This window comes from Lutra lutra, chromosome 10, assembly GCF_902655055.1.
Source record: "Lutra lutra chromosome 10, mLutLut1.2, whole genome shotgun sequence".
Taxonomy (NCBI): Eukaryota; Metazoa; Chordata; class Mammalia; order Carnivora; family Mustelidae; genus Lutra; species Lutra lutra.
Genome location: NC_062287.1, coordinates 102508542 through 102533431, shown reverse-complemented (window position 1 = coordinate 102533431; position 24890 = coordinate 102508542). Strand labels below are relative to the sequence as shown.

The following is a 24890-nucleotide window of genomic DNA, read 5'->3' as shown; positions in this document are numbered from 1 at the left end:
GTTCATTATTAGACTCCTGCTAAGTCCCTCGTCCTCTTCCACAGTGTTTGAGCAGAGGTGGAATTCTGCCAAGCTCACTTGGCAGTTACTGAGGGTATGTGGCTTCTAGATGGGCTGTCCAAGCTGGTGGGCTCTGCTGTTTCCTTCACCACCTGAAAAAAATGTAAATAGTTCTAGTCACCCCATATGTTTCGGCCGGGCCAGTTGAAATAGCATGCTCCAGTTCATGGAAGAGGAAACACCTAACAAACTAGGATCAGGGTCAGACTGAGACAAGAGGGTCTCAGCAGCAGAATACCGAAAATATACTTCTAATGAATCGGTACTTCTTCTTTCTATATTTGCTCAAGATGTATTTAGCCGGGGAAGGAGGTTTCCTTTTAAAAACGTTATGTACTGAAACAGATCCACTTACTAAATTGTTTTTGCTGGCCAAGGCTGCTTTTCTTGTTCTCTCTTCAGGTAGTGGTTGTAACTTAAAAAAAAAAAAAAAAAAATCAGACAGCTTTCTGGGAAACAAATTGAAGGGCTTAACTAATTAAAAGGGAAACAAGATAACAAAGGTTCATGCTGGTAAAGAGTATCACACCACACCTTATTTGGTTATAGAATTGCCGCCAGTAGTGCACACATAGGACGCCAAATAAGGGAAGGACCTGTGTTATCCTGAAGTCTTTTTATAACTTCCCACCTGAGGACACTTTCTACTTCGATGGGAGTAAGGCCAGTTTATTAATATAATTTCCAGTTTATTCCAGTTCCAGGAGACTGCCTAGTGGGATGTCCCCTAGACAACCCTGTCCATCATTTTTGTAAAAAAAAATAAAATCAAAATAAGCAAAACAACAACAAAATAGTGCCTGGCATGCATAGGCTTTCCCTAAATACTAACTTTTAAAAACCTGGATACCAGGACTTCAGTCGAAATATTAGTGACCACAGGCCCGCAGAACGTAAAAACCAGCATGACCAACAGCGATTTTCCTGTGTATCTGGCATTGTGATCAATCGATGGCATGCCACTGTCTAAGTCTTTTGATCTTTTTCCCACCGGACCCATTTCTTTCTCTTTTTTTGGTTTGCTCTGTATTCCAGGGGAGCTGACCCCTGCTGGCTTTCTCCCACGGGGCTTTGACCCATGGGAGGCACTGTGCAGAGAGCTGGAGGGCGGAAGGCAGGGCAAGCAAGTCAGGACAGGTCCTCCCCTAGTCTCTCCACCACATCGTCATCCCAGTCAGCAGCTACACCTCATTTATGGCTTTGGCTAAAACAAGACCCATCTGCTGCAGTTCCAGCATGTGCCTATCTGCTTTGGCCCCTGGCTTTTAGCAACTTTGCCTTTTGTTGTTGGTGATGGTCGTGGTGGTCCCTTTGGCCTAATGGCTACCTGCTGTGGCTAATCTCTAAGTTACTTTAATATCTTTTGTTTGCTTCTTTAGTTCTGCCATCACCTGTGTAATCAAATTTCTGGATTGAATTCCTTCTGCTTACTCCCAGTGTGTTTGCATTTTCCTGAGTGGGCAGTGACTGATTTACCTCCCCAAGTAGGGAGTGATACTTGCCCTGTCGATTTGCGTGGGAGACTGATAGGAAATCCAGGTGGTCTTGTCAATATGTAATAGACTGATGCAAATCCCTATGACTGGCGTAACTCAGAGCTGATAAGGCTCCCAGGTAGAGATAGCGCTTGAGACTGAGAAACTAGACTCCCACATTCCGTGTCCACGATTTCCTTCAGCTTGCTTAAGTGGACTGAGTGTTGCTCCCAACCTTGAAACTGTATTCAGTACTAAGTGATGCAATCGTATTTCTAGTGTCATTATATATCAAGAGCAATATGAACAATAATTTAGAAATGTGCACATGAACAAAAATAATTTTGGTAAGAATAAGGAGAAAAAAATTCATTAAAAAATTACAGAGGAGTGAACGGGAAAACTCCAGCACAGAGAAGCCCCTCACATGAGGAGTCTGTATTCTTTTAAACACATCTCTTGTATTTGGATCTTATTAAAATCTCTGACTCATGAATTAGACTGTTGTTCGTGACATAGCGAAGCAAATTTACCATCTTCAAGATGTGAGGGGACACCTCAAAGGAGCTTTGATTTCGAGGTTCCTCTCTTTTTTGGAACACTTCCTATAGTGATGTAATCACCAACTCTTTAAGGCCTTTCCATTCTTATTTAGAATATTATATTGTTGACTCAGTTACTATTAGGTTATCACAAAAATGGTCTACTTCTCTTTCCTTCCTGCTCTAGGACTCTTGCTAAAAATTGGTAAGTATTTTTTTTTTTTTTAGTAAGCACAAGGATGCCCCAACTGTGAGATGGACAGGTTTTTAGGATCATACAGACCCATACAAGAAGCTACATTTAGGGGCGCCTGGATGGCTCAGTCGGTTGAGCATATGCCTTCAGCTCAGGTCATGATCCCAGGGTCCTGGCGGGCTCCATGCTTGGTGGGAAGCCTGCTTCTCCCTCTCCTACTCCCCCTGCTTGTGTTCCCTCTCTTACTGTGTCTCTCTCTGCCAAATGAATAAATAAAATCTTAAAAAAAAAAAAAAAGCCACATTTATTCTACACGGGGAAACAGAGCAGAGAGTGTGCTGACAGTCCTGCTGCTTTTGTACTTTCAAGACACATGCCTATGGCAGCAAGGACTAAGGGATTATGATCCCAAAGTGTTGTAAGGAGCTCCCTGCACTTTCTTGGACTCCTTCAAGGACCAAATCAGGCACGTGCATACCTGACCATTTTTGTTCCTAGATTAAACAAATAAACAAAAACAATTGTGCCTAGCAGGAGGCCATGTTATACCTAAAAGACAAAATCTTTTATCTTCCAAGGGGAAGGTACCCACTTCCTCCTACTTTTTTCTTATAGCTAAATACTCAAACATAAGCAAATCAGTAGGGGACATGTGGTACCCAAAAGATAGTCTTTTTTCTTTAAGAGGAGAAGTTGTTTTCCTTCTGCCTTTTTGCTGGTTGGTAAACACACAAAAATAAGTAAACTAGTACATCTACGTTTTCATTTTTTGAAAATATTTAGTGGAAGACTTACAATATTTGGTTTTACTTATGGCTTTGTGTGCATGTGTGCTTGTGTATATGTGTGTGTGAGAGAGGGAAAGAGAGAGAGGGAGGGAGGGAGAGTCAGAGTCATTTTCGTGGGTTGTTAGCTAAGCTTAGTTAATGCTGATTACAGCATTACTCCAGAGTCGGTTACCTTTATGATTCAGTGTTTCCACTTCTCAAAATTTACTCTATGGAAATAATCAGATATGGATGCAAATATTTATATACTGTATTATAACAGTGAAAATCAGAAACAGTCTAGCTGTCTAATGATAAGTGGTTTAATAAATTATGGTACATTCTACATTTGAAAGCTGGATAACCTTTAAGCATTGTTTTGGAGGATAGTTGAGCATGGTATTAGAGATCATAAGCTTTGCAGTCTGTAGGCCCAAACTCTGTTATTTACCAGCTGTATTATATGGAGCAAAGCTTTTTACTTCTCTAAGCCTCAGTTTTTTCTTCTGGGGGTGAGAATACCTAACTCTTAAGGTTGTTATTAGTATTTAGGGAAAACATGTGTAAAACCCTTTATGGAGAGCCTGGTATAGGGTGGACAGTAAGCACTAGCCATGAATGCAACGTTGGATAAGAAAATAAAGATTTGGAAAATGTTCACTTTAAGATATGAAAAAAGGTCATTCTAATTTTCCAAAATTAGGCACAATCATAGAAGGGCATAGTTGGTGTAAGCCAACATGTCCAGAATAATTAATTGCCTCTCAAAAGAAGGATTATATGTGATTTTAATTTTTTCTTTATATTTCTCTGCAGTTTTAAAATTTCCTATACTTACATGAACTTTATATTTAGCCTTTTAATAGTAAAAATAACTTCAATAATTCAGAAATATACAGAGTAAAAAGTTAGACCACCTCCCTTTGAATGTATCCTCCTACCACCTAATTGCTATCCCCATAGGTAACTGCTGTCAGATATGTCTCCTTACACACCTTTGTGTATGCAAAATCACACTTATGTATATGTGCTTATAAATTTACATGAATGGAAGGATAGATTTCATATTGTTGTGAGCTTTGCTTTTTTAAGTTAACAATGTATCTTAGAAATCTTCCTTAGTTTGTGGCGCCTGGATGGTTCAGTGGGTTAAGTGTCTGCCCTTTGCTCAGGTCATGATCCCAGGGTCCTGGGATCAAGTCCCACATTGGGCTCCTTGCTCAGCAGGAAACCCGATTCTCCCTCCGCCTGCTGCTCCCCTTGTTTATGCTCGCTGTCTCTCTGTTTTTCTCTATCAAATAAATAAAATCTTAAAAAAAAAAAAAGACATCTTCCTTAGTTCATATAAATCTATGCCTGCATTCTTTTTAGCAGCTGCATAGTATGCTTTAGCATGTATCTATAATTTATTTAACTTTATGGCCATTTATTTTATTTTTAATTTGTTCATAAAGACTGTACTTTTTTATGTCTTAAGGAGCATACTTATACATATGCCTTTGTATGTATAGCTCCATTTTTTTGTAGGATAGAATCTTGGAAGTGAAATTGCTGAATCCAAGGATATATGCTTATGAAATCTTGGTAGATACTGCCTCGAAAAACATTTATTAAAATTTACATTGCTATCTACGATGTATGTAAATGCATATGTGTAAATAATCCTGACTTTTGCCAATACTTCATGTTAACAATCTTTCACATTTTTGACTAATGAGTAAAAATTGGTGTCTCAGTATTTAATTTGCATATTAAAGATTGGGATTGAGCATATTTTCATATAGTAATAAACATTCAAATTTCTTTTTCTGAAACTTGTATTTTTTTCTTTTAATTCTTAGCCCATGTTTCTATTAGCGTGCCTTATTGATTTGTCGACTTTTTATTATTTGCATATTGTTTATGTTTTAAATATTTATATGTGTTCAAATTTTTTTGAGATTAGCCGTATTGATATTTTTTTTTTGGCTTCATTTCAGAGTTTTATGCCTTTCTTAGGAAAGTCTTCATCACCCCAAATAATAAAAAATGTCCCCCATTTTCTTTTAGTACTTTAATGTTTAAACACAGTTATGTCTTTAATTCATTTAAAACTTATTCATGTGTAGCGTTTGTTAAAGATCTAAATTTATTGTATTTCAAATAGGTTGTCATGCATTTTGTGTCTGATAGTCTGTTTCTGATTATTTGAAATGCTGTATTTAGCATATGCAAAATTCTCATGGTTCAGGAGTCTGTTTCTGGGCTCTCTCTCTTCCATTCCTTTGATCTGTCTATCTGTTTCTTTACCAACATGACACAAATTTTATTGTCACTTTATAGGAAAGCACATCTATTGGACAGGTCTTCCCTCTTGATCTCTCTCCCCCGCCCCAAATTATCTCAAGCATTCTAGCCCATGAATTTTAGCATTAGCTTGTTAATGAACTTGAATAATTCTATTAGGACTTCTGTATGAATTACACTGAATTTATAGTTTAATGGGAGAAACTAACATCATATTATGCATCATCATTTATATGCATCTTGTATGCCTACCAATGGGTTTTTCTTCATAGAAGTGTTACATATTTCTTTTTTTTTTTAAGATTTTATTTATTTATTTGAGAGAGAGAGAGAGAGAGCATGAGAGGGGAGAAGGTCAGAGGGAGAAGCAGACTCTCCGAGGAGCTGGGAGCCCGATGGCGGGACTCGATCCTGGGACTCCAGGCTCATGAACGGAGCTGAAGGCAAGGGCTTAACCAACTGAGCCCAGGTGCCCCGTCTTACACATTTCTTGTTAGAGTGATTCCTTAATATTTTATCATTTTTTTCTTGGTATTGTGAACATGTTCTTTTTTCCCAGTGGATTTTCAAATTGGCTACTACTGGTCTATAGGAAAGATACTAATTATTTCATTTTATTCTTCTTTTAGTTTTAATTTTTTTTTTTTTTTTATTTTAAGTAGGCTCCATCCCCAGTATGGGATTTGAACTCATAACCCCAAGATCAAGAGTCACATGCCCTGTGGCCTCTGGGCAGCTCTGTCGGTTAAGTGTCTGGCTCTTGATTTCTGCTCAGGTTGTGATCTCAGGGTAATGATCGCAGGGCTCCAGGCTAAGCGTGGAGTCTGCTTAAGATTCTGTCTCTCCCTCTGCCCCTCGGTGCTTCCCACTCTCCCCACACCCTAGCTCATGTTCCCACATACGTGCTCTATCTTCAAAAAAAAAAAAAAAGTCACATGCTACCCACTGAGCCAGCCAGGCACCCCCTCATTTTATCCTTGTACCTAGTAACCATCCTGATATTTTCTATACATTCTAATAAATATCCAGTCATTTACCCTATATTTTCCAGGTAGGTGATCATACCATCTATTTAAAAGAGAAAATAGAAATGAGAATTGCTTTGCTTTTTTTCTTTTCAGTATATAAATCTCTTATTTGTATTCTCAAATGCATCCAGTAATTCAGTCTGCAATAAAATTATAGACCATCAATGATAGTAGGATCCTTGTCCTTCTCTCTCTCTCTTTTTTAAAGATTTTATTTATTTATTTAACTTTAGAGAGGTGGAGGAGGGGGACAGGGAGAGAATCTTTTTTTAATTTTTAAATTTTTTTAATTCTTTTTTTTTCTTTTAAGATTTTATTTATTTATTTGACAGACAGAGATCACAAGTAGGCAGAGAGGCAGGCAGAGAGAGAGGGGGAAGCAGGCTCCCCGCTGTGCAGAGAGCCCGATTCGGGGCTCGATCCCAGGACCCTGGGATCACGACCTGAGCCGAAGGCAGAGGCTCACTCAACCCACTGAGCCACCCAGGCTCCCCCCCAGGGAGAGAATCTTAAGCAGACTCCCTGCTGAGCTCAGAGCTCTTTTTTTTTTTTTTTTTTTTTTAAGATTTTATTTATTCATTTGACAGAGAGAGAGACAGCAAGAGAAGGAACACAAGAAGGGGGAGTGGAAGAGGGTGAAGCAGGCTTCCTGCTAAGCAGGGAGCCTGATGCGGGACTCATGTGGGCCTCTATCCCAGGACCCTGGGATCATGACCTGAGCCAAAGGCAGATGCTTAAGGACTGAGCCACCAAGGCGCCCCAAGCACAGAGCTCTTAATTAGAAATGTGTTTAGTATTTGACCATTAAATATGAGGCTCATTATAGATTTTATATTTTATCAGGTTATGAAACTTCTTTTCCGTGGGCTTCAGCAATAGGAATTGTGGTAGAATTTGTTTTCTATTGCTTTTCAGCATCTATTAATATGTTTATAAAGCTTTTTCCTGTTCTTTTTTTTTTTAATTACTTATTTATTTATTTGACAGACAGAGATCACAAGTAGGCAGAGAGGCAGGCAGAGAGGAGGAAGCAGGCTCCCTGCCGAGCAGAGAGCCCCATGCGCTGCTCGATCCCAGGACCCTGGGATCGAGCAGAGAGCCCCATGCGCGGCTCGATCCCAGGACCCTGGGATCATGACCCGAGCCGAAGGCAGAGGCTTAACCCACTGAGCCACCCAGGCAGCCCGCTTTTTCCTGTTCTTGAGTATAATGATTTATAGTAATCCTTTTTCTAATGTTGAACCATGCATGAAACACTGGCATGACACTATATAGCCAGGATGTTTTTAAAACTCATTTCTGTTGTTTTTACCCTCCCAGCCTCCCCAACACACAGGCTCGTGCACACACACACGTACACACATACACTAGGCAGTTTTTGTCTGGTTTTAGTATTGAGTCTCTGTGATATTTACGGAACTTATTTGGTGATTTTCCATATTTTTCTATGTACTTGAAATTTACATAATGCTCCCCAAAACCTCACTTTCTGTTTGTTTTCTGTTTCAATAAGTTATACTTTTAGTTCTTCTGTTAAATTATTTTGGTTTTGTTTTGTTTTTAGATTCTTTTTTTTTTTAAATATTTTATTTATTTATTTGACAGAGAGAAATCACAAGTAGGCAGAGAGGCAGGCAGAGAGAGAGGAGGAAGCAGGCTCCCTGCTGAGCAGAAAGCCCGATGCGGGGCTTGAACCCAGGACCTGGGATCATGACCTGAGCCGAAGGCAGCGGCTTAACCCACTGAGCCACCCAGGCGCCCCTGTTTTTAGATTCTTGAGTTGGATGTTTTGTTTATTTGCTTCTAGTGTCTTATTTTTCAGTATCGCACTGGAGTCCGTTTGTACTTTTTCCTGTTAATAACATATTGGTGGGCCATGTGGGTGCCTCAGTTGGTTAAGTGTCTGCCAAAGGACCCTGGGATCAAGTGTCATATTGGGCTCCTTGCTCAGCGGGAAGTCTGCTTCTCCCTCTCCTTGCATGACACGCACTCTCTCTGACAAATAAATGAATACGATCTTAAAAAATGTATTGCTTCACCTCTGAAGGGTGTGTGTGTGTATGTCTATGTGCTTTCATTGCTATTTCTAAATAGGTTGAAAGTTCAATTAATTTTTTTCTTCGTCTCAAGAATTATGTGGAATTGCTTTATTTTTTCTTAAGTGGGTAGATTTCTTGTGATTAATTTGTACTGTAATTTGTACTTAGGGTTAATTTGTACTTATTAAGCAGGTAGATTTCTTATGATTAATTTGTATTAAAGCAATAGAAGAATATGGTGTGTATGATTTACTTCTTAGAATTTATTGAGCTTTTATTCTGTGCTCTCGCACACAATTAATTAGCTAACAAATTAACACCTGGGACGCCTGGGTGTCTCAAGTTTGTTAAGCATCTGCCTTTGGCTCAGGTCGTGATACTGGGCTCCTGGAATTGAGTCTCGAGTCGGGCTCCCTGCTCAGTGGGGAGTCTGCTCCCTCTGCCTGTCACACCACCCTCTGCTTATGTGCTTCCTCTCTCTGACAAAATCTTTAAAAATTTTTTCTAGCAATTGGGCAAGTGTTTGAATAGACTCTGTATTCTGTTTTTTGGGTCCAAATTTTAATCATCAGTTTATTCACAATTATATGGATGTGAAACCAACATCATGTACATTGTCTAAACTCTTATCGGTGGTCTTTTTCGGTAAAGGGCAGACAGTAAATATTTAGAACTTGGACCATGAGGTCTCTGTTGGAACTATCCAACTCTGTAAGAAAGAAACTCTGTAAGAAAGCAGCACTGTGTAAAGGAATGGGCATGGCCAAATTTGGCCCATGGACCTTAGCTTGCTGATGCTTGCTCTTTATTCTTACTTAGTTTTTAATCTTTTGCCGGACAGTGAGAGAAAGTGTAATGCTTTGTAATTTCAAAAAGAATGCTTTGAAAATTAAAAATGTATATCAGGCCATTGTCTTCTTAAAGGTCTTTTTAGAAGCTACTTTGAACCTGACTCTTGGGGGAGAATGGCCTGCCAGCCACCCGTCCAGCACTTTTCTTCATGCACTTGAGAACAATGGTCAGCTTTTGAGATGACCAGAAAAGAGATATAGAGACAAACGGCAGGGGGACCTTATTCAGATTTGTAGTCCACTACCTATTTTTTTTTTAAAGATTTTATTTATTTATTCAACACAGAGAGATCCCAACTAGGCAGGGAGGCAGGTGGAGAGAGAGGAGGAAGCAGGCTCCCTGCTGTGCAGAGAGCCCAGTTCAGGGGCTCAATCCCAGGACCCTGAGATCACGACCTGAGCCGAAGGCAGAGGCTTAACCCACTGAGCCACCCAGGCGCCCCTCCACTACCTATTTTTAAATACTTTCTTTCTCTAGTTTTATTCACATCTAAGCCATTAATAGTTAAAACTGCATTTTCTGGTATTTTATGTGTGGCTTGACATATATCTGAGTTTCAATGTGTTAGGATTTTTTTTTTTTCTCTCCCTGTAGTAAGGTCCAAGAGCCAGAGGAGGCCTCACATCCTCCTAAAACCTCAGCAGCTGCTCAGCTGGATGAGCTCATGGCCCACCTGTGTGAGATGCAGGCCCAGGTGAGTACAGTTCCTGAGTATGTCTCCACAGAGCTCAGCTCTGCTGTCCCCTTTTGGAAGTTTTGGTTGTCATTAGTTCTCCCAGCCTAAGTTTAATTCAGGGATGGACTCAACTTTGTGTTGTGTATTATCTGAACACAAAAGATAACGAAATGCAGGCTCTGATCTCAAGGAGCGCGGAATGTGCTTGGTAAAACGAAGCAGAAACCCATGTAACATTTGTGGACTAAAACACAGATGGTGTATCAAAATATGTGCAGCCGCTATTAAGAATGTGGAGACTTTATCAGAGCTGGGGATGGGATGTGGGATGGATTCTGAAGAATGGAAAGGGTAGAGACACAAAGAGATGAGAGAAGAGGCTCTTCCAGTTGGCATGAGCCCTGAGGGCAGAGGCATCCTAAGGCTGGATGCAGTGCGCAGGACCCAGGGAGACCTGACTGTGTGGGACCAAGGAGGCGAAACGGAGGCCGAGCCAGGAAGATCAGAGTGTGGCTTTGAAAGCAGGGAGGATGAGGAGTCCTGAGCCCCATACAGAGACAAAATCTGCCTCCTCATTCTAGCCTCTGGAGCATGAGTGGTGAGCTCACGTGCCCTGGCAGGGGGGATGGAAATCAGAGAACTGGGTTTAATAATTTGTTAAGGGAAATCATCTAGAATTCTTAAGGTGGAGAATTCAGCCACTCTGAATTGATTGGAGGATTTGGTATGCGCACATAGTGACTATGAAATAATTGCAAGGCAGTATATAAAAAAGTGTGTGACTGGAGAGGTCAGGAGCCTGATCTTTGTGACTCACCTGTGGACTCCCAGTGCCTACAAAGATCCTGACACATTAAAGGAACAAGTGAATGAACATCAGAAATAATTTTTCTTTAGTGCCTATAATAAAGCTGGGTACATTCCTCATTGTATCATATATCTGACCATACTGGGGAAAAATCTGCATTAGGAATTTTAATTGTGTTTCCTAATTAACTTAGCATGTGTTGCGGTTTATTTACATTTTAAAAATATCTGTTTATTTTTTGAATGAGCCCTACGTTCACGTTGCACAAAAATCGAAAGTACAGAAGTTTGCAGTGAACTATTTACCTATCAGCCCTGTCCCCACTCATCCAGTTCTGAATCCTGTTTCTTATATATTCATTTGGAAGTATTCCGGAATCTGTAAGCAAACAGATGGAGATACGGATAGATATATGTGCGCGTGTTTGTATATGTGTATATCCATATAAAATTCTGTTTTTACCTACTTCATGTTGATGACCCTTTTGGACTTTCTAGACGGTAACCTTTGGAACACTAATCTCTTCAACATTAAGTAACATTATATAATAGAGGAGGAAGGAAATCTGTCAGTTGATAAGTTTCTTGAAGGGAAATGAGCATTTTGGATTAGTGAGATAATGTGAGGTTATTCCTGGCAGTAAAAATAGGATACATAGAGGCCTCAGGGCAGATAGTAACAAATCACATTCAGGAGACTGCAGGGAGCCTGGCTGGCCTCGAACAATGGAGGCTTTTAGTGAGTAATGAAAGAGGAGATTGGAAAGGTAAAGCGAGGGCAGCGGATGGGAGACTTCGAATGTCTGTCTAGTGCGTGCAAATCTGATGTGGTGGAGGCCCTAGAGAGCACCTGTTTCCTGATCAGGAAGTATTAAGTCGATGGGAGTAGTAGCCCTGTCGGAAGGGAGTTGAGAGAGAAAATCGGGATGTGAACTGATGAAGGACAAGCTGGGCATCGCATCTTTTTTGTAATTTGAGATTTTTCTTTTGAGTGGGTTCTAATAACTATTTTGGGGGGTTTCCTTAAATAAATCCAATCCATCAGTTAGTCTTACCAGCTTCTCATCACCTTCTCTGCTAACACTGGACCAAGTCACTATTTCTGGTTTGAACTGTTAACAATAATCTCCTTCCAAGCTAGGGTCTCTGATTCCACTCTTGCTTGCCCACACTTAACTCCTCCCTCAGCTACCACAGGGATCTTGTGGGTCAGATTCTTTCCCTCTCATGCCTGAACCCCTCTGGAAGCTCCATCACCCTTGGAATAAAACCTGAGTTTACCATGAGGGCCCCACACGATCTTTGCCTCTCTCTCCATCACCTTCTCCTGCCATACCTACCCCCTCTCCCTCTGTTCCAGCCCCTGCACCCCAACCTTTCTGACTTTTCTCCTGACATACCAAACTGTTCCCTTCCTCTGGGCCTTCCTTCCCTCTGGAGTGCTTTTCCCACCAATTCAGTATTTCTGGGCCCCTCAGTACATCTGTGCAAATGCCACCTCCTTAGAGGACCTTCTCATCTAAATCAGTTCTCTTTCACTGTCCCACCCTCTGGCACTTCTATCTTGATATATGACTTATGTCTCATGTCTGCCTGACACCACATCATTCATTTATTTAATCCATGTATTGTCTGTCTCCCAGAAAAGCAAACTCCATGACGGCAGACTTTCTTGGTTGCCATGTGCATTGCTCTATACCAAGAGTCTGGAACTGTGACCATCACAAACTAGGTGCTCAATAAACACTGTAGAATAAATGGGTAAAAAGAAGATACAAGTAATTGTTGACCTGTGGTCATTGAAGGAGTGAGGAAAGAGGAAAGGTAGCATCTTCGTGCACTCAATTTCCCATGCTCAGAAAAGATTTACAAATGGAGGAAGATTACTGGTGTTTCACCTGGCCTGAGGAATTGAGGATAAAAGGGAGATGGAAGCATTTTTATTGGTGTTACAATGTTGGACTCTTCCAGTGCCTTGGATGGAGGTTGGGTATGGAAGAAAACATTAGTCTGTAGAGGTGAGCTTAAGGGATCATGTAGCAGATGCCAGTGAGGGCAAATATTCATGAGACTGATTGTTTTTCATGGTTCTTTCCCTGGTGCCAGGTTGCAGTGAAAGCAGATGCCAGCAAGAAGCACCCAGCGAATAAGCAGGATCCCAAGGCTTCTCTGGACTCAATGCTGGGGGATTTGGAGCAGGATCTGCAGGACCTTGGAGTTGCCACAGTGTCCAAGGGCCACTGTGCTTCCTGTCGGAAACCGATTGCTGGGAAGGTGTGATGGGCCAGGGTGTGGGTCCTGTAGCCAGCTGTCTGCTGTCCCATCAAGGATTGTTCTGTCACTTTCCAAGATGTCTTCATGGTAGCTAGTAATCACTCATCCCTTACAGTGCTCCGGGCACTGAGCCGAGTGCTTTGCAAGTATGAGTATAAAGACTCGTTTTTTAAAATTAGTCATTTTATTAAATGAAGTTTTACGAATGAAATGAAATGAATTTTATTCATTATTAGATGAATAAAAGATTCATTTTATTAAATGAGTATGAAGATTCATTTAATGGTCACATCAACCCTGAAAGGGAGACTGTATTATGGTTCCTTTGTAAAGACGAGGGAACCAAGGGCTCCAGGTTGATAACTGACATGTCCAAGTCCAGAAAGAGGTAGAGGGGAGATTTGAACCAGGAGAGCCTGACTCCTGAGTGTGACTCTTAACTGCTTTTCTGTACATCCGGTCCTGGGAGGGACTTTCCCGTGGCCCCTCTGTCCCAGCGTTCCCAGTCAAGTTGATTGATGGTAACTTTCAGCTGACTCAGCTCCAACTCATGGCCACAGACTCCCACTCTACATCATCCTTCACCAAAACCACAATAGAGGGCTCTGAGTCCTGACTCAGCGTGGGGCAGGAGTGAGGTGCTCAGACCAGAGGAATAAAACTCTCATTTGGCCTTTTCCTCTTCCAGGGATCCCTTCCAGGCCAGAATGTAGTTTCCCCTCCCTGTCTGTCTCTCCTATGCTCAGGTTTGGTTCCCCCACCCTCCAGAGCACCTAACGAACACCTACAGACTTTTATCAGCATGATTAGTCAGGAAACTGGGCACCCTTTTACTATCCATAAAGCATGGACAACAGACCCCGTAGAAGGGACCTAGAAGGGTCTAGACCTCCATGTTAGGTCACCCCAGGAGGTGCCGTTTGCGTGGAATACTGTGGGAAAAGTGCTGTCCCAGATTGTGTGACCAGTAGGCCCTTCAGCCCCCAGCTGCCGTGACCTGCCATGTTCTATTTCGTCCCCAGGTGATCCATGCTCTAGGGCAAGTGTGGCATCCAGAGCACTTTGTCTGCACTCACTGCAAGGAGGAGATTGGCCCCCAGCCCTTCTTTGAGCGGAGTGGCTTGGCCTACTGCTCCAAGGACTACCACGATCTCTTTTCCCCACGCTGTGCTTACTGTGCTGCTCCCATCCTGGATGTAAGTCATCCCCCTTTTCCTGCTCCTGCACCACAGTCCTGGTTTATAGCTCTGTGGCTTTCTAATACGGCTCTGTGTGTTCCTTTTCCAGAAAGTGCTGACAGCAATGAACCAAACCTGGCACCCAGAGCACTTCTTCTGCTTTCACTGCGGAGAGGTGTTTGGTGCAGAAGGTAGGTCCCAGGGGGTGGCAAGAAGACCAGCAGAGCTTTTCCTTGGTTTGCTGCTAGTCCCGGTTCCTGCCGCCAGCGTCCATGTGCCCATTTTAGTACTAGATGCCACCCCTCCTTACCTTTCCCCAATATTTACAAATATCATTTAAATTGCTTTCTTGAAGAAATGCAAATGCATAGTTTAAAAGCTCAAATATTATAGTGAAAAGCATCAGTCCCTTGATTTTCCTTTCTCTGCCCCCCAAATCCAGTTATCCTCTCCAAATGTTTTCAGCTTTTTCTTCTGTAATATATTTATATCTGTTACTATAGGTTGATTTTTTTTTTCCTTCTAATTTTAACCATTATATATTAACTTCCTACCAGGAAAGAGGATTTACTACCCCACTTTACCCCCAACATTCTTCCTCTCCCCCCATTCTCTCAGTATGGAATCAGGTCATAGTTACAGGTCACACCAGTATTCAATGTGCACATATTCACAATTCACAGCCATGACAATATTGTTCACTGTTGAGCCCTATAGCAAAGTATTATCTGGTTACAACAGAGCACAGATTTTAAGAGTTTAGACTACATGGTTCAAATCTGGGCTGTGGTATTTATTAGCGATAGGATTTTATTCAAGTCAGTTGACCCCTCCGTACCTTGCTTTCCTCATTGGTGAAATGGGCCTACCCTGTAATCTTGCCTTACAGAGTAATTATGAGGATTTTAAGATACAATGACAGTGTAGTGTTTAAGAACAGTGCCTGGCACATGGAAACACAGTAAAAATTAGTATCACTATCATGGAATCCTTTTCATATAATTTTTTCCCTGAAGTTAATATTTAGATTTCTTTTTTTCACTAGCTTAATTTTCTTTGTACCTAGCTGTAATTGATGTGACAGGACTGGGAAATCATTCTCAAAATAGTCAGCTGCATCTGGTAGTGGGTCAGTCCCACTGGTTTTGTCTTGGAAACATCCTTCCAGGAGACTTCCATCCTCTTGCCCCAGTTTTCAATGGTTTCTCTTCAGGCCTGCTGTGAAGCATTTACTCTTGGCCATTGTCTTGGGAATTCCTTTTGCTACTTGACTGCTTTTATCTTTGGGTTCTCTGTTTCCTGGATCCCTGGTCTTTTAATACATGTTACTACCTTTATTTTAGTGGAACAGCTCCTAGGAAAGAATGAAGAGGAGGTAAAACTTTTGAGACCTTGAAATATCTGAAAATATTGTAATTCTGTTGTCTACCTTAAGTTGCCAGGGCATAGAATGCTAGGTGAAACTATTTTCCCCTATAATTCTGAAGACATCTCCCTTCACTGTCTTCCAGCTTCTATGGTTGAGAAGTTTTTAAGATTTTGTTCTTATTCCTGATCCTTTCTGTGTGATTAGTCCTTCTCTTTTCCCAAGTTTTTTTTTTTTTTTTCCCTTCTTTCTTCTGCCTTACTTTAATTTCTTTTTTTTTCCTGACTTCTTTTTATGTTTGCTTGGAACAAGTATGACTCATGCGTGGAATCAGAAAGCTTCTTTCTTTTTTTTTTTTCCTGTCCTTTTTGAATTAACTTAGCAGGGAAACTATTCACCTCTTAACTAAATAAAAACTTAGGCAGTCCCATGTCTTTTCTGATGACTGTTAATAAAAAGTTCTAAATAGAAAATCAGTTTCAGACACAAAACACAAAACTCAGTCCTTGGGTAATTCCATCTGTGTAATAGCTAAAGCATCCAACTTACTTAAAGTGACCGGCACTCAATAAATAAACCAGCACATACCTGCATACTAAAGTGACTGCTACTGTCCCCTGGTCGGGCCTTTACACTGCTGAAGACCAGGGAAGGGTGCTATGGCCTTTCCTCTGTCCTTTCCTGCCTTTAGCATCCACCACCCTCACCCCTGTTGCTCATCTTGATATCTGACCCCTTCAGGGTTGAAACTGGCAGGGAGGAAGTTGAGCCTGGAGGGCAGGAAAGTCCTAACTTGCTCAGTGCTGATGGAAATTCGCGTCATGCTCTCTGGACCTGGCAGATGTTTAACTTTTTTTTCCCCCTTGGATGCTTTTGTGAATTCGGTACAGGTCCAACTTCAGACTCTTAACCAACTGTTTTCTGCTTGGTACGTTGAAGGACCCATTCCACACAGGTCAGTTTTGCAGGGTTTTCATTGTTCCCTCCTGGTGATTTCTTAGAAGTGATCACAGTGGTCCCAGATATCTCTTTCACACTTTCCTATATGGACCATGGGAAACTGGCATCTTTTCCTTACACTCAGTGGGATTATAGTCAGTTAACAGCTGTGTTTCCCTATTCAGCCAGACTCACTCATGGATTTTTTCCATCAACTATATCCCACTGATGGCTCGGGACACATACCCAGATCTCTGAGTGGCTTTACTGAGGTCCCTCTCTTGACCTGAGGTTAGCGGGAACCATGCCAGACCACATCCCTCTTGGCTGTGTGATGGTGGTAGAGCACCCATAGCTTTCTCCAAAGGAATCCCTCTCTCAATTTTCTTTCCTCCCTCCCCGTTTTATATCCTCACAGGGAGTGAGGAGTTCAAGAATCATATAAACAGTCTATGGCTATCTACTTTGAGGGATGTCTTAAAGCCCAATCTGTAATTGACATCCATTAGATCTTGTGCCTACACCTTGTTACACCAGTCTCGGCCAAATGCTGCTGATCTTTGGTTGCCCCTAAAATGTTAATTGGAAGCTCTGTGGGTATAAGCAGAACTTGTCAACTGGTGGACTCAGCTGTGTGGTACGCAAGTAGCATGCTCCAGTCATTTTGCTGGGAGACCCCTGACTGTTCATATGGTAGGTCTTTTAGTGCCTGAGATCCTCTGGTGTGATAGTTCCAGAATTAATCACTGCTCTTCAGACTTTCAGCCAGTCTCTTTCCAGCCTTGAAGACTATTTTGTACATTCACTTTCTGAGCCCCTCTGATGCGATGGAGAATGCCAGCCTGAAGTGTCTGGGCCCCTCCCCTCGGGAGAAATGCAGGCTTCAGTTTCCTTGTTTGCCAAGCTCGTTGCCACTCTTATACCTACTTAAAATTTTGGAAAACTTTGTTGATGTCTCATTGATGGCATTTCCTCTCCTTTTCTCCTATTCCTTGTGGGTATTTCTATTTTAAATAATTCTTTAACTATTGTGTTGGTGGTATTTCAAGAGGGAGTGAAAATAATCCCCCGTATCCTGCCCTTCACTGGCACGGGGACTCACCTAAATGTCAGGAGGGTTATTATGCACATTCCTAACGATTATTCATTTAATCCCCACCACGGTCTGGTGAGGGTATTTTTATCCCACATTTTACCTAGTTATAGATGGAAACACTGAGCCTCAGGGAGGTAACATAATTTTCTTAAAGTGATACAGCCAGAAAGTTGAAGAGTTGGAACCAAAACTCAGGTCCCATTTCTGCAAGTTCTGTGTTGTTTCTACATCATCACAACTGCCCCCAGACAGAGACTCAGTTCTTCTTCTGCAGCTGGATCCCTTTACTTTCATGGTGCCGCTGTGCTCCACTCTTGTTTGACAATAGACCCAGAAACAGTGGCACTGACATAATCCACTAGCGAAGTGCTTTGCAGTAATTTGCTTGTTCATGGAAGCCTGTTTAATGCTTTTCACAAATCATTAGGAATTTCATTTCTAGATTGTGCTTTAGTTAAGCAGGATTTTTTAATTGATATTTAATCTAAATCATATTGAAGTGTGTCCTGGTAAATTTATATTGTATTGGTAGCCACAGAAGTGGGAGAGTCAGTTGAATAGAACAGTCAGCAGGTGCTTACTGCCCACAGACGAGTGTGCTGTGGACGTCTCCTGTGAGCAGAGCCATAGAATAACAGGCGTGTTTCCAGACGAGATGTCAGTTAGATACAAAAGAAAAGTATCCCATCCATAGGATGACCAGAAAGCACCATGAAGGGAGCTAATACTCACTGTTCTTGACTTTGGCCTCCTCTAACGACACAAGTCTCTTACGACCTTACGTCCTCATCAGGCCACACTTAAAGCATTTATTGAGACACGTGACAAAAGGCCATTTGTTTATCAGAAGCTCCTCCTACATTATATTTTTGTTTTTGTCCTTTGCTTTCTGTAAGTGGGTCTCCTGCCATATGGCTGGCCTGTTAATTGGGTGGCATCCGGCCTCACCCCAGGTCACATAGTCACACATGGAGTTTCTATAATGAGAGCTTAACTACTGAACCTTCTGGGAAATTAAATTCATCTGCATTTTTGTTTCAGTTCAGAAAATTCCTCTTGAAGGCTCAAGTTTCTAAGCATTTCAGGCCTTAGCATCCTCCCCTAGGGACCAGGTCTTCAGTGCCTGTGTCTTTCTTTTGAAATTGTTCATTATCCAGGCCATGCAGGTGCTCCCTAATTTCCCCTGTGGCTGGGAGTCTCCCCAGAGTGTAAACACCTCTCTCTGTCTCTGTGGCACTTTTAATTGTTAGTGTTTCTTATCCGTTCTCCAGAGGTAATTGGCCCCAGAGAGAGCCTCCAGGAAAGTTACTGCTGAAACTTTCTCAGTTTATTGGATCACTGAATGCAGGGGCATCACAGCAAGTTCGGCTGATTGCTTTTGATTCCTCTCCTGAGACTCACCCTAGTTGAAACCGAGGGTGTTCCTTCCCTGCTGTGTTATTCTGGAGACCAGTTACCCTGCAGATGCCTAGATGAGGGTCATTCCCAGGTCATTTGGCATGTCTTACAATTTTCTTAAGTAACACCTACTTACAGGCAAGTTCAGCTTTATGTCACTCGCTTTATGGAGCATACATGCAAATTTGGGGGCCCCACCCCCGATCTACTGAATCAGAAACTCTGGGGGTGAGGCCCAAGCGATCTGCATATTGACAAGCTCTCCAGGTGCCGGATGCACACTGAATTTGAGAACTACCGGGTCACACAAAAACAAGGAGGATGGTTGTGGGTGCTGGTTTGTTCTTCTGAAGTGGTAGGCCTTCCTGCATTCTGTTGTCCTTGATCAGACTCTAGACGTTCTTTGATAAAGTGGAAAAAGTAAAGTGAGTTCTTCTGTATCCAGGGGCTTTAGCAGAACATAGGACAGCTTATAAAATTATTAGTTTCTTAGATGTATATGCTCAGAAGTCTATTCAGTTGTCTGCTCTTCAAAGACAGCCTAGTTGAACAAAACAAGGGATATCCAAAAATGACCAGAGAGAACAGAAAAAGCGTGGTTGCCTGATTTGGGTCCCAAACCCCGGGCTGTTCTTACTGCCTTTTTGGATCTGGCTGCTACTATCAAAATGGGCTCCTAGAAGTAGTGTTTCCACAGTGGGCTGCTTTCCAGTCCACTTGGCTTACATGCTTTCAGTGCAAGTACAGGTAGAGCTCTCATATTTACAAAGCTTTTGGGCTCAGTTGATGCTATCAGTCCTCACAGAGAGGTCACCACTAGGGTATATTTAAATTAAGGGTATGACTTTGAAGTTAGGCTTTGAAGTTAGGCCTAGACTTGAACATCAGGTCCCCTGCTGACTAGTTTGTTATATGTAATTTCTCTGAGCCTCCCTTTTCTCCTTTGTGAGATGGGAGCAATTGCTGTGAAGAATTCAATTTCAATTTAGTACCACAGATAGAGCCCTCATTTGGAACCGCTACAAAGCACGTGCTACGTAAATGGGATTGCTGGCGGTCATCTTCACATTAGACGGGCTCTCCTGACGGATGCTAAGCCAGAAGAGGGCACCTGTTTACACATATTATAGTTAGTCCTGGAGGGGCTCTAAACCACAGCATACTTCTGGAGCCTTTGATGGTCTCAGTTGTGCAGTTGTAACATTGTTGACATGTCTGCTCATTCAGTAAATATTTATTGAGCAACTACTATCTGCGTGTCTAAGTACTGTTCTAGGTACTAGGGATACGGCAACAAAAGACAGAGTTTCTACCCTCATGGTGCATATATTCTAGTTGAGAGAGACCAATAATCATCAGAACTAGCCAGCTAATTAACTCACTCACTCTATGCTTATAATTCACTTACAACTTACCCACCATTTTAGGAGAGAGGGAGTGATAGGGTGCTGTTTGAAACAGGGTGGATGGGTCTGTTGTTCTGTTGAACAGGCCCCTCCGTGAGGTGGAGGACCAAACTGTCTGGGAATCTTAGAGAAGTGCTTTTCAAGGCAGAGGGCACATATTACTTAAATAGGTGCTTGAAGATGAACTGATTTATTATATTTTTCTTTTTTCAATGTAAAGATGATAAAAAAAAACCTTGCAGAAATCTTTACTTATAATCTATTACCCTTGTTAACAAATACAACATAAAAAAAGTTTCCCTAGTAATATTTTTCTACATTTAGTATTTATGCATACCTTAGTTAGGTGTACCTAAAAGTTCTTTTCATCACTTAAGAATTTCCTCATGTGACTTTATAATTTTATAATAATAATTTTAATAATATCAATTATTCCATTAGGTCTTTATGTAAACAAATTATAAAAAGTATGTGCTTAAAAGCTTTATTTATAGTTTCAAATATTATAAACAACTGTGTTCATAATAGTATATTTAGATTACTTCTTGTGTATTAGTAGCACTGCAGTGATTATCTTTAGACATAATATTTTCTTTCAATTATTTGTATGGGTTAATTCCCAGGAGAAAGATATTTATATCTTTTTAAAAAAATTCTTGATAAACATTACCAAATGATTTTCCAAAAGAATACTAACATTTAACTTTGTCATTGGGAATATATAAATACGTGAATCACTCCCATATATTTTCCGGTATTAGGTAGACTTATTTAACACTATTTTTACTACTTAGCTAAAATTAGAAATTGAACCTCCTAATTAACAAAAATTAGAACTTTACTTTTTTCCTTGGAGTTTCATGATTTACTCATGCTGAACATATTACAACTAAAAGCATTTTGTCTTGTGTTATTTGTCTCTTTATGAGGACAACTTATTTTATTTGTTTATTTTTAAAGATTTTATTTATTTATTTGAACAAGAGAGATCACAAGCTGGGGAAGAGGCAGAGGGAGAAGCAAACTCCCTGCTGAGCAGGGAGCCCAATGTAGGGACTTGATCCCAGGACCCTGGAATCCTGACCGGATCCGAAGGCAGATGCTTAACCAACTGAGCCACTCAGGGGCCCCAGGACGACTTATTTTAAAGGGTTTAAAAAAGTAATCCCTTCTTTATCTGGGCATAGGATGTATAAGACTCAAGGAAGGGTTTTCTAACATGAGCCCAACTGTGAAAATATCCAGTATTAAAGTATTTAAGAGAAAGCCTTATTCATTAACAAATTATTTTTTTTTATTATGGAAATTGCTTCCTGCCTGGTTCACCAACTATCTATGTTTTACCAAACTAATTTCCTCTAACCTCCACTCACCTGTCTACCCCTTTTTCTTGCTGGAATATTTAAAAGCAAATCAAAGAAATCTGTCACCATTAAATACTTCAACATGCGTCATCTTTGATTAATCAAGACTTTTTTTTAAAACATAACTACTTTCACACCTAGTGAAACTCTTAATTCCTCATTATCATATAAAACCCATATCTAAACTTCTCAAATTTCTGAAACTACATCATTTACTTGGTTTGTTTGAATCCGTTGGGTCCAGGCAAAACATATGCCTTGCATTTGGCCATTTTATCTCTCAAAATTTAAAAATCCTGTAATGATCCTCTCTTCCCCATTTTTAAAAATACCATTGATTTGTTAAGAAACTGGAGCCTATGTCTGATAACGTGTCCCATATTCTTGATTTGACTGTGGCTGCTTCCTCATGATGTTTAACGTACTTTATCAGTCTACCCACTGTTTTTCTGAGATAAAATTGGCAGATAGGTTTGTCCCTCGTCTTGCTTTTGTTTATGGTGCTTTTGGTCATGCACAAGTCATTCATATATTTTTAATGGAGCTAAATTTATTGATTTTTAACTTGCTTTTGAAATTTGATTCATGTGTACTACAGTTTTCTCATTCCCAGGTTCACGAGGAACCCACTCATTTTTGACTCAAGCCTTTGTGTGGTTTGAATCGTTACATTTAGAATCTTGCATCCACTTAGAAATTATTATTTCACAGCACTTTCTTTTTAAAGATTAAGCCCTTTTCTCCAGGTGCTGTTTTAGGTACTAGAGTTATAACATGACAAGACCAACAGTATCTAGTTTCAGAGCTAATGCTCCAGTGCGGGAAGACAGACCACAAAGATGGTTTCAGATGATGGTAAATGCTAGAAAGATGATTTTAGAAAAGATGAAGTGACAGATATGGGCTGATAAGAGGTGCTTCTGATTGGGTGACATTTGAACCAATTTCTGAATGGTAAGGTGAGATTAGCCACGCCAAAGCCTGGGGCAGAGCTGTGTGCAGGCCAGTGTGATACTTAGTGCAGAGATGTTGAGCAGAAATAGACCCTAATACTAAAGGCTGGGTATGAGCCAGGCCCAGCACTAATGCACCTGTCCCCCAATATATCCTGTATTTATTTATTTATTATTTCTCATGTATTTCTTATAATGAGCTGTTGAGGTTGGTCTTGAACATGAGGACACTGAGTTCGGGAGAATTGAAATCATTGGCCTCCTCTCAGCCTCCAACTTGGTGGAGAGTGTCACCCTGCACCGTGAACTGTTGATTTTACCTTTTCAGGCTTTCATGAGAAGGACAAGAAGCCATACTGCCAGAAGGATTTCTTAGCCATGTTCTCACCCAAGTGTGGTGGCTGCAACCGCCCAGTGTTGGAAAACTACCTCTCAGCCATGGACACCGTCTGGCACCCGGAATGCTTTGTGTGTGGGGTCTGTACACTCACCTCTCTTTTGGACTTAGGCAAAGTCAAGGATCTTCCTTTCTGAGGGGCAGAACAGCAACTGGAAAAAGGGTTCACAGCTCGCGGTGAGGGATTGATGTGGGCCTGGTAAAAGAGGCTGTGGGCATTTGCTCATCTCTTTTGCAAGTGGGTGATATTCTCGCCTCCACTGGTCGGGTAGCTGGCAGGAATTTCAAGGCTGCAAGTTTTACTTTGCTGATATTCTACTCTTGACATCTGCATTCCTTTTCTTTCCCTTCACCCGTCCCCCAGGACTGCTTCAGCAGTTTCTCTTCTGGCTCCTTCTTTGAACTGGATGGACGTCCGTATTGTGAGCTCCATTACCATCAGCGCCGGGGAACACTCTGCCACGGTTGCGGACAGCCCATCACTGGCCGCTGCATCAGTGCCATGGGCCACAAGTTCCATCCCGAGCACTTCGTCTGTGCCTTCTGCCTGACACAGCTGTCAAAGGGCATCTTCAGGGAGCAGGATGACAAGACCTATTGTCAGGCCTGCTTCACGAAACTCTTCCCACTGTAATCTCAGCTGAACCCACAGTCTCTGCAGATCCCCTACAAAATTTAAACCAGGAGGGGAAGGAGTATACTTTGTTGTTACTGCTCTTCAGCTCAGTGGGCATATAGGGGAAGTAAAGGTGATGAACTTCTAATTGTTACATGCCTAGGCTTGTAGTCTTAGGTTTTACATTTCTAGTCTTATTTTTTTTCCTTGGTCAAGTATCTGGGTTTAGATCTAGGTCCTGCTTCTAGAACCTCTGCAGCTGCATCTTCCACATGTGCACATTCATTCCACCACCAGTTTTCTCAGCTTTCTCCCGTTTTCACTCCTGCCTTGGCCCTCGTCACTGGGCTTTTTCACGCCTCCCTCATTTCCCCTTGACTCACTTTCCCATGACCAATGCATTATCCTCACTGTCAGGAGTCCTAAGGCCCCTCTGAAGCTCTCTGCGTCTCTCTTCAGTGTACTCCTTCTCTATTTCAAGAGGAAGTAGATTTTAACTGGACTACTTTGAGTACTGACATCATTGATAAATAAAACAGCTTTTAGTTTTAACGTCTTACTGCTGTGTTTGGAGATAAACTGCTTCCTGTGTTATATACTCAACACTCTGTGCTGTTAAATCCATATCCTATCTCTTGTTTACTTCCATACAATAGGCACTTTTTCTTAATCAAAAGAAATTGAATGGAGGGACTCCTGTTCACTAACTTTTCTCTTAGTTTGGGCCCATAACATACATTTTATTTTATTTTTTGCACTGACATGATTGAATCATCTTAAAAGGTGGCAAAGCCCCTTAAAATTGTTTTCATCACTTTGTTTACCCAAAGTGAAAAATCAGATCTCTGCTAGACACTTGAAAATTCATATTTGTATGCATTTCTACAAACTCATTAAATTGTGTATATTAAATAAGTCCAGTTTTTTTGTATACCAGTTATATCTCAATAAAGCTGTTTTTTTAAAAACACACATTTTTCTCAACTTCATAATTATCTCAAAAAGACAAGGTGGCTGTTTCATCTCTAATGAAAGTTGCTATAAAGGATCATCTGATAATTTCCAGTTTGGATTAGGAAATCTAAGCCCCAAGAAAATCCCCATTTAATTACTTGTTCCTCTGCAATACATCATACGTATATTTGTAGAAAAGCTCGTTAGTTATTGATGAGTCT

The 24890-nt window shown here is 41.2% G+C and overlaps 1 protein-coding gene across 2 annotated transcripts in view; it reads left to right on the top strand.

The window, feature by feature from the left end:
• LPXN (leupaxin) overlaps nucleotides 1-24685 on the top strand; it is a 36103-nt gene extending 11418 nt beyond the window's left edge. The window contains exons 5-11 of one of the 2 annotated variants that reach the window (XM_047693130.1): nucleotides 2265-2282; nucleotides 9840-9939; nucleotides 12835-13002; nucleotides 14025-14198; nucleotides 14290-14371; nucleotides 23031-23179; nucleotides 23464-24685. In XM_047693130.1, the coding sequence (XP_047549086.1) occupies nucleotides 2265-2282; nucleotides 9840-9939; nucleotides 12835-13002; nucleotides 14025-14198; nucleotides 14290-14371; nucleotides 23031-23179; nucleotides 23464-23733 (961 nt within the window). In that variant the 3' untranslated portion in view covers nucleotides 23734-24685. The remainder of the gene's footprint in view (nucleotides 1-2264; nucleotides 2283-9839; nucleotides 9940-12834; nucleotides 13003-14024; nucleotides 14199-14289; nucleotides 14372-23030; nucleotides 23180-23463) is intronic. The other variant, XM_047693131.1, reaches the window with a different exon arrangement.
• Nucleotides 24686-24890: the final 205 nt, after the last annotated feature.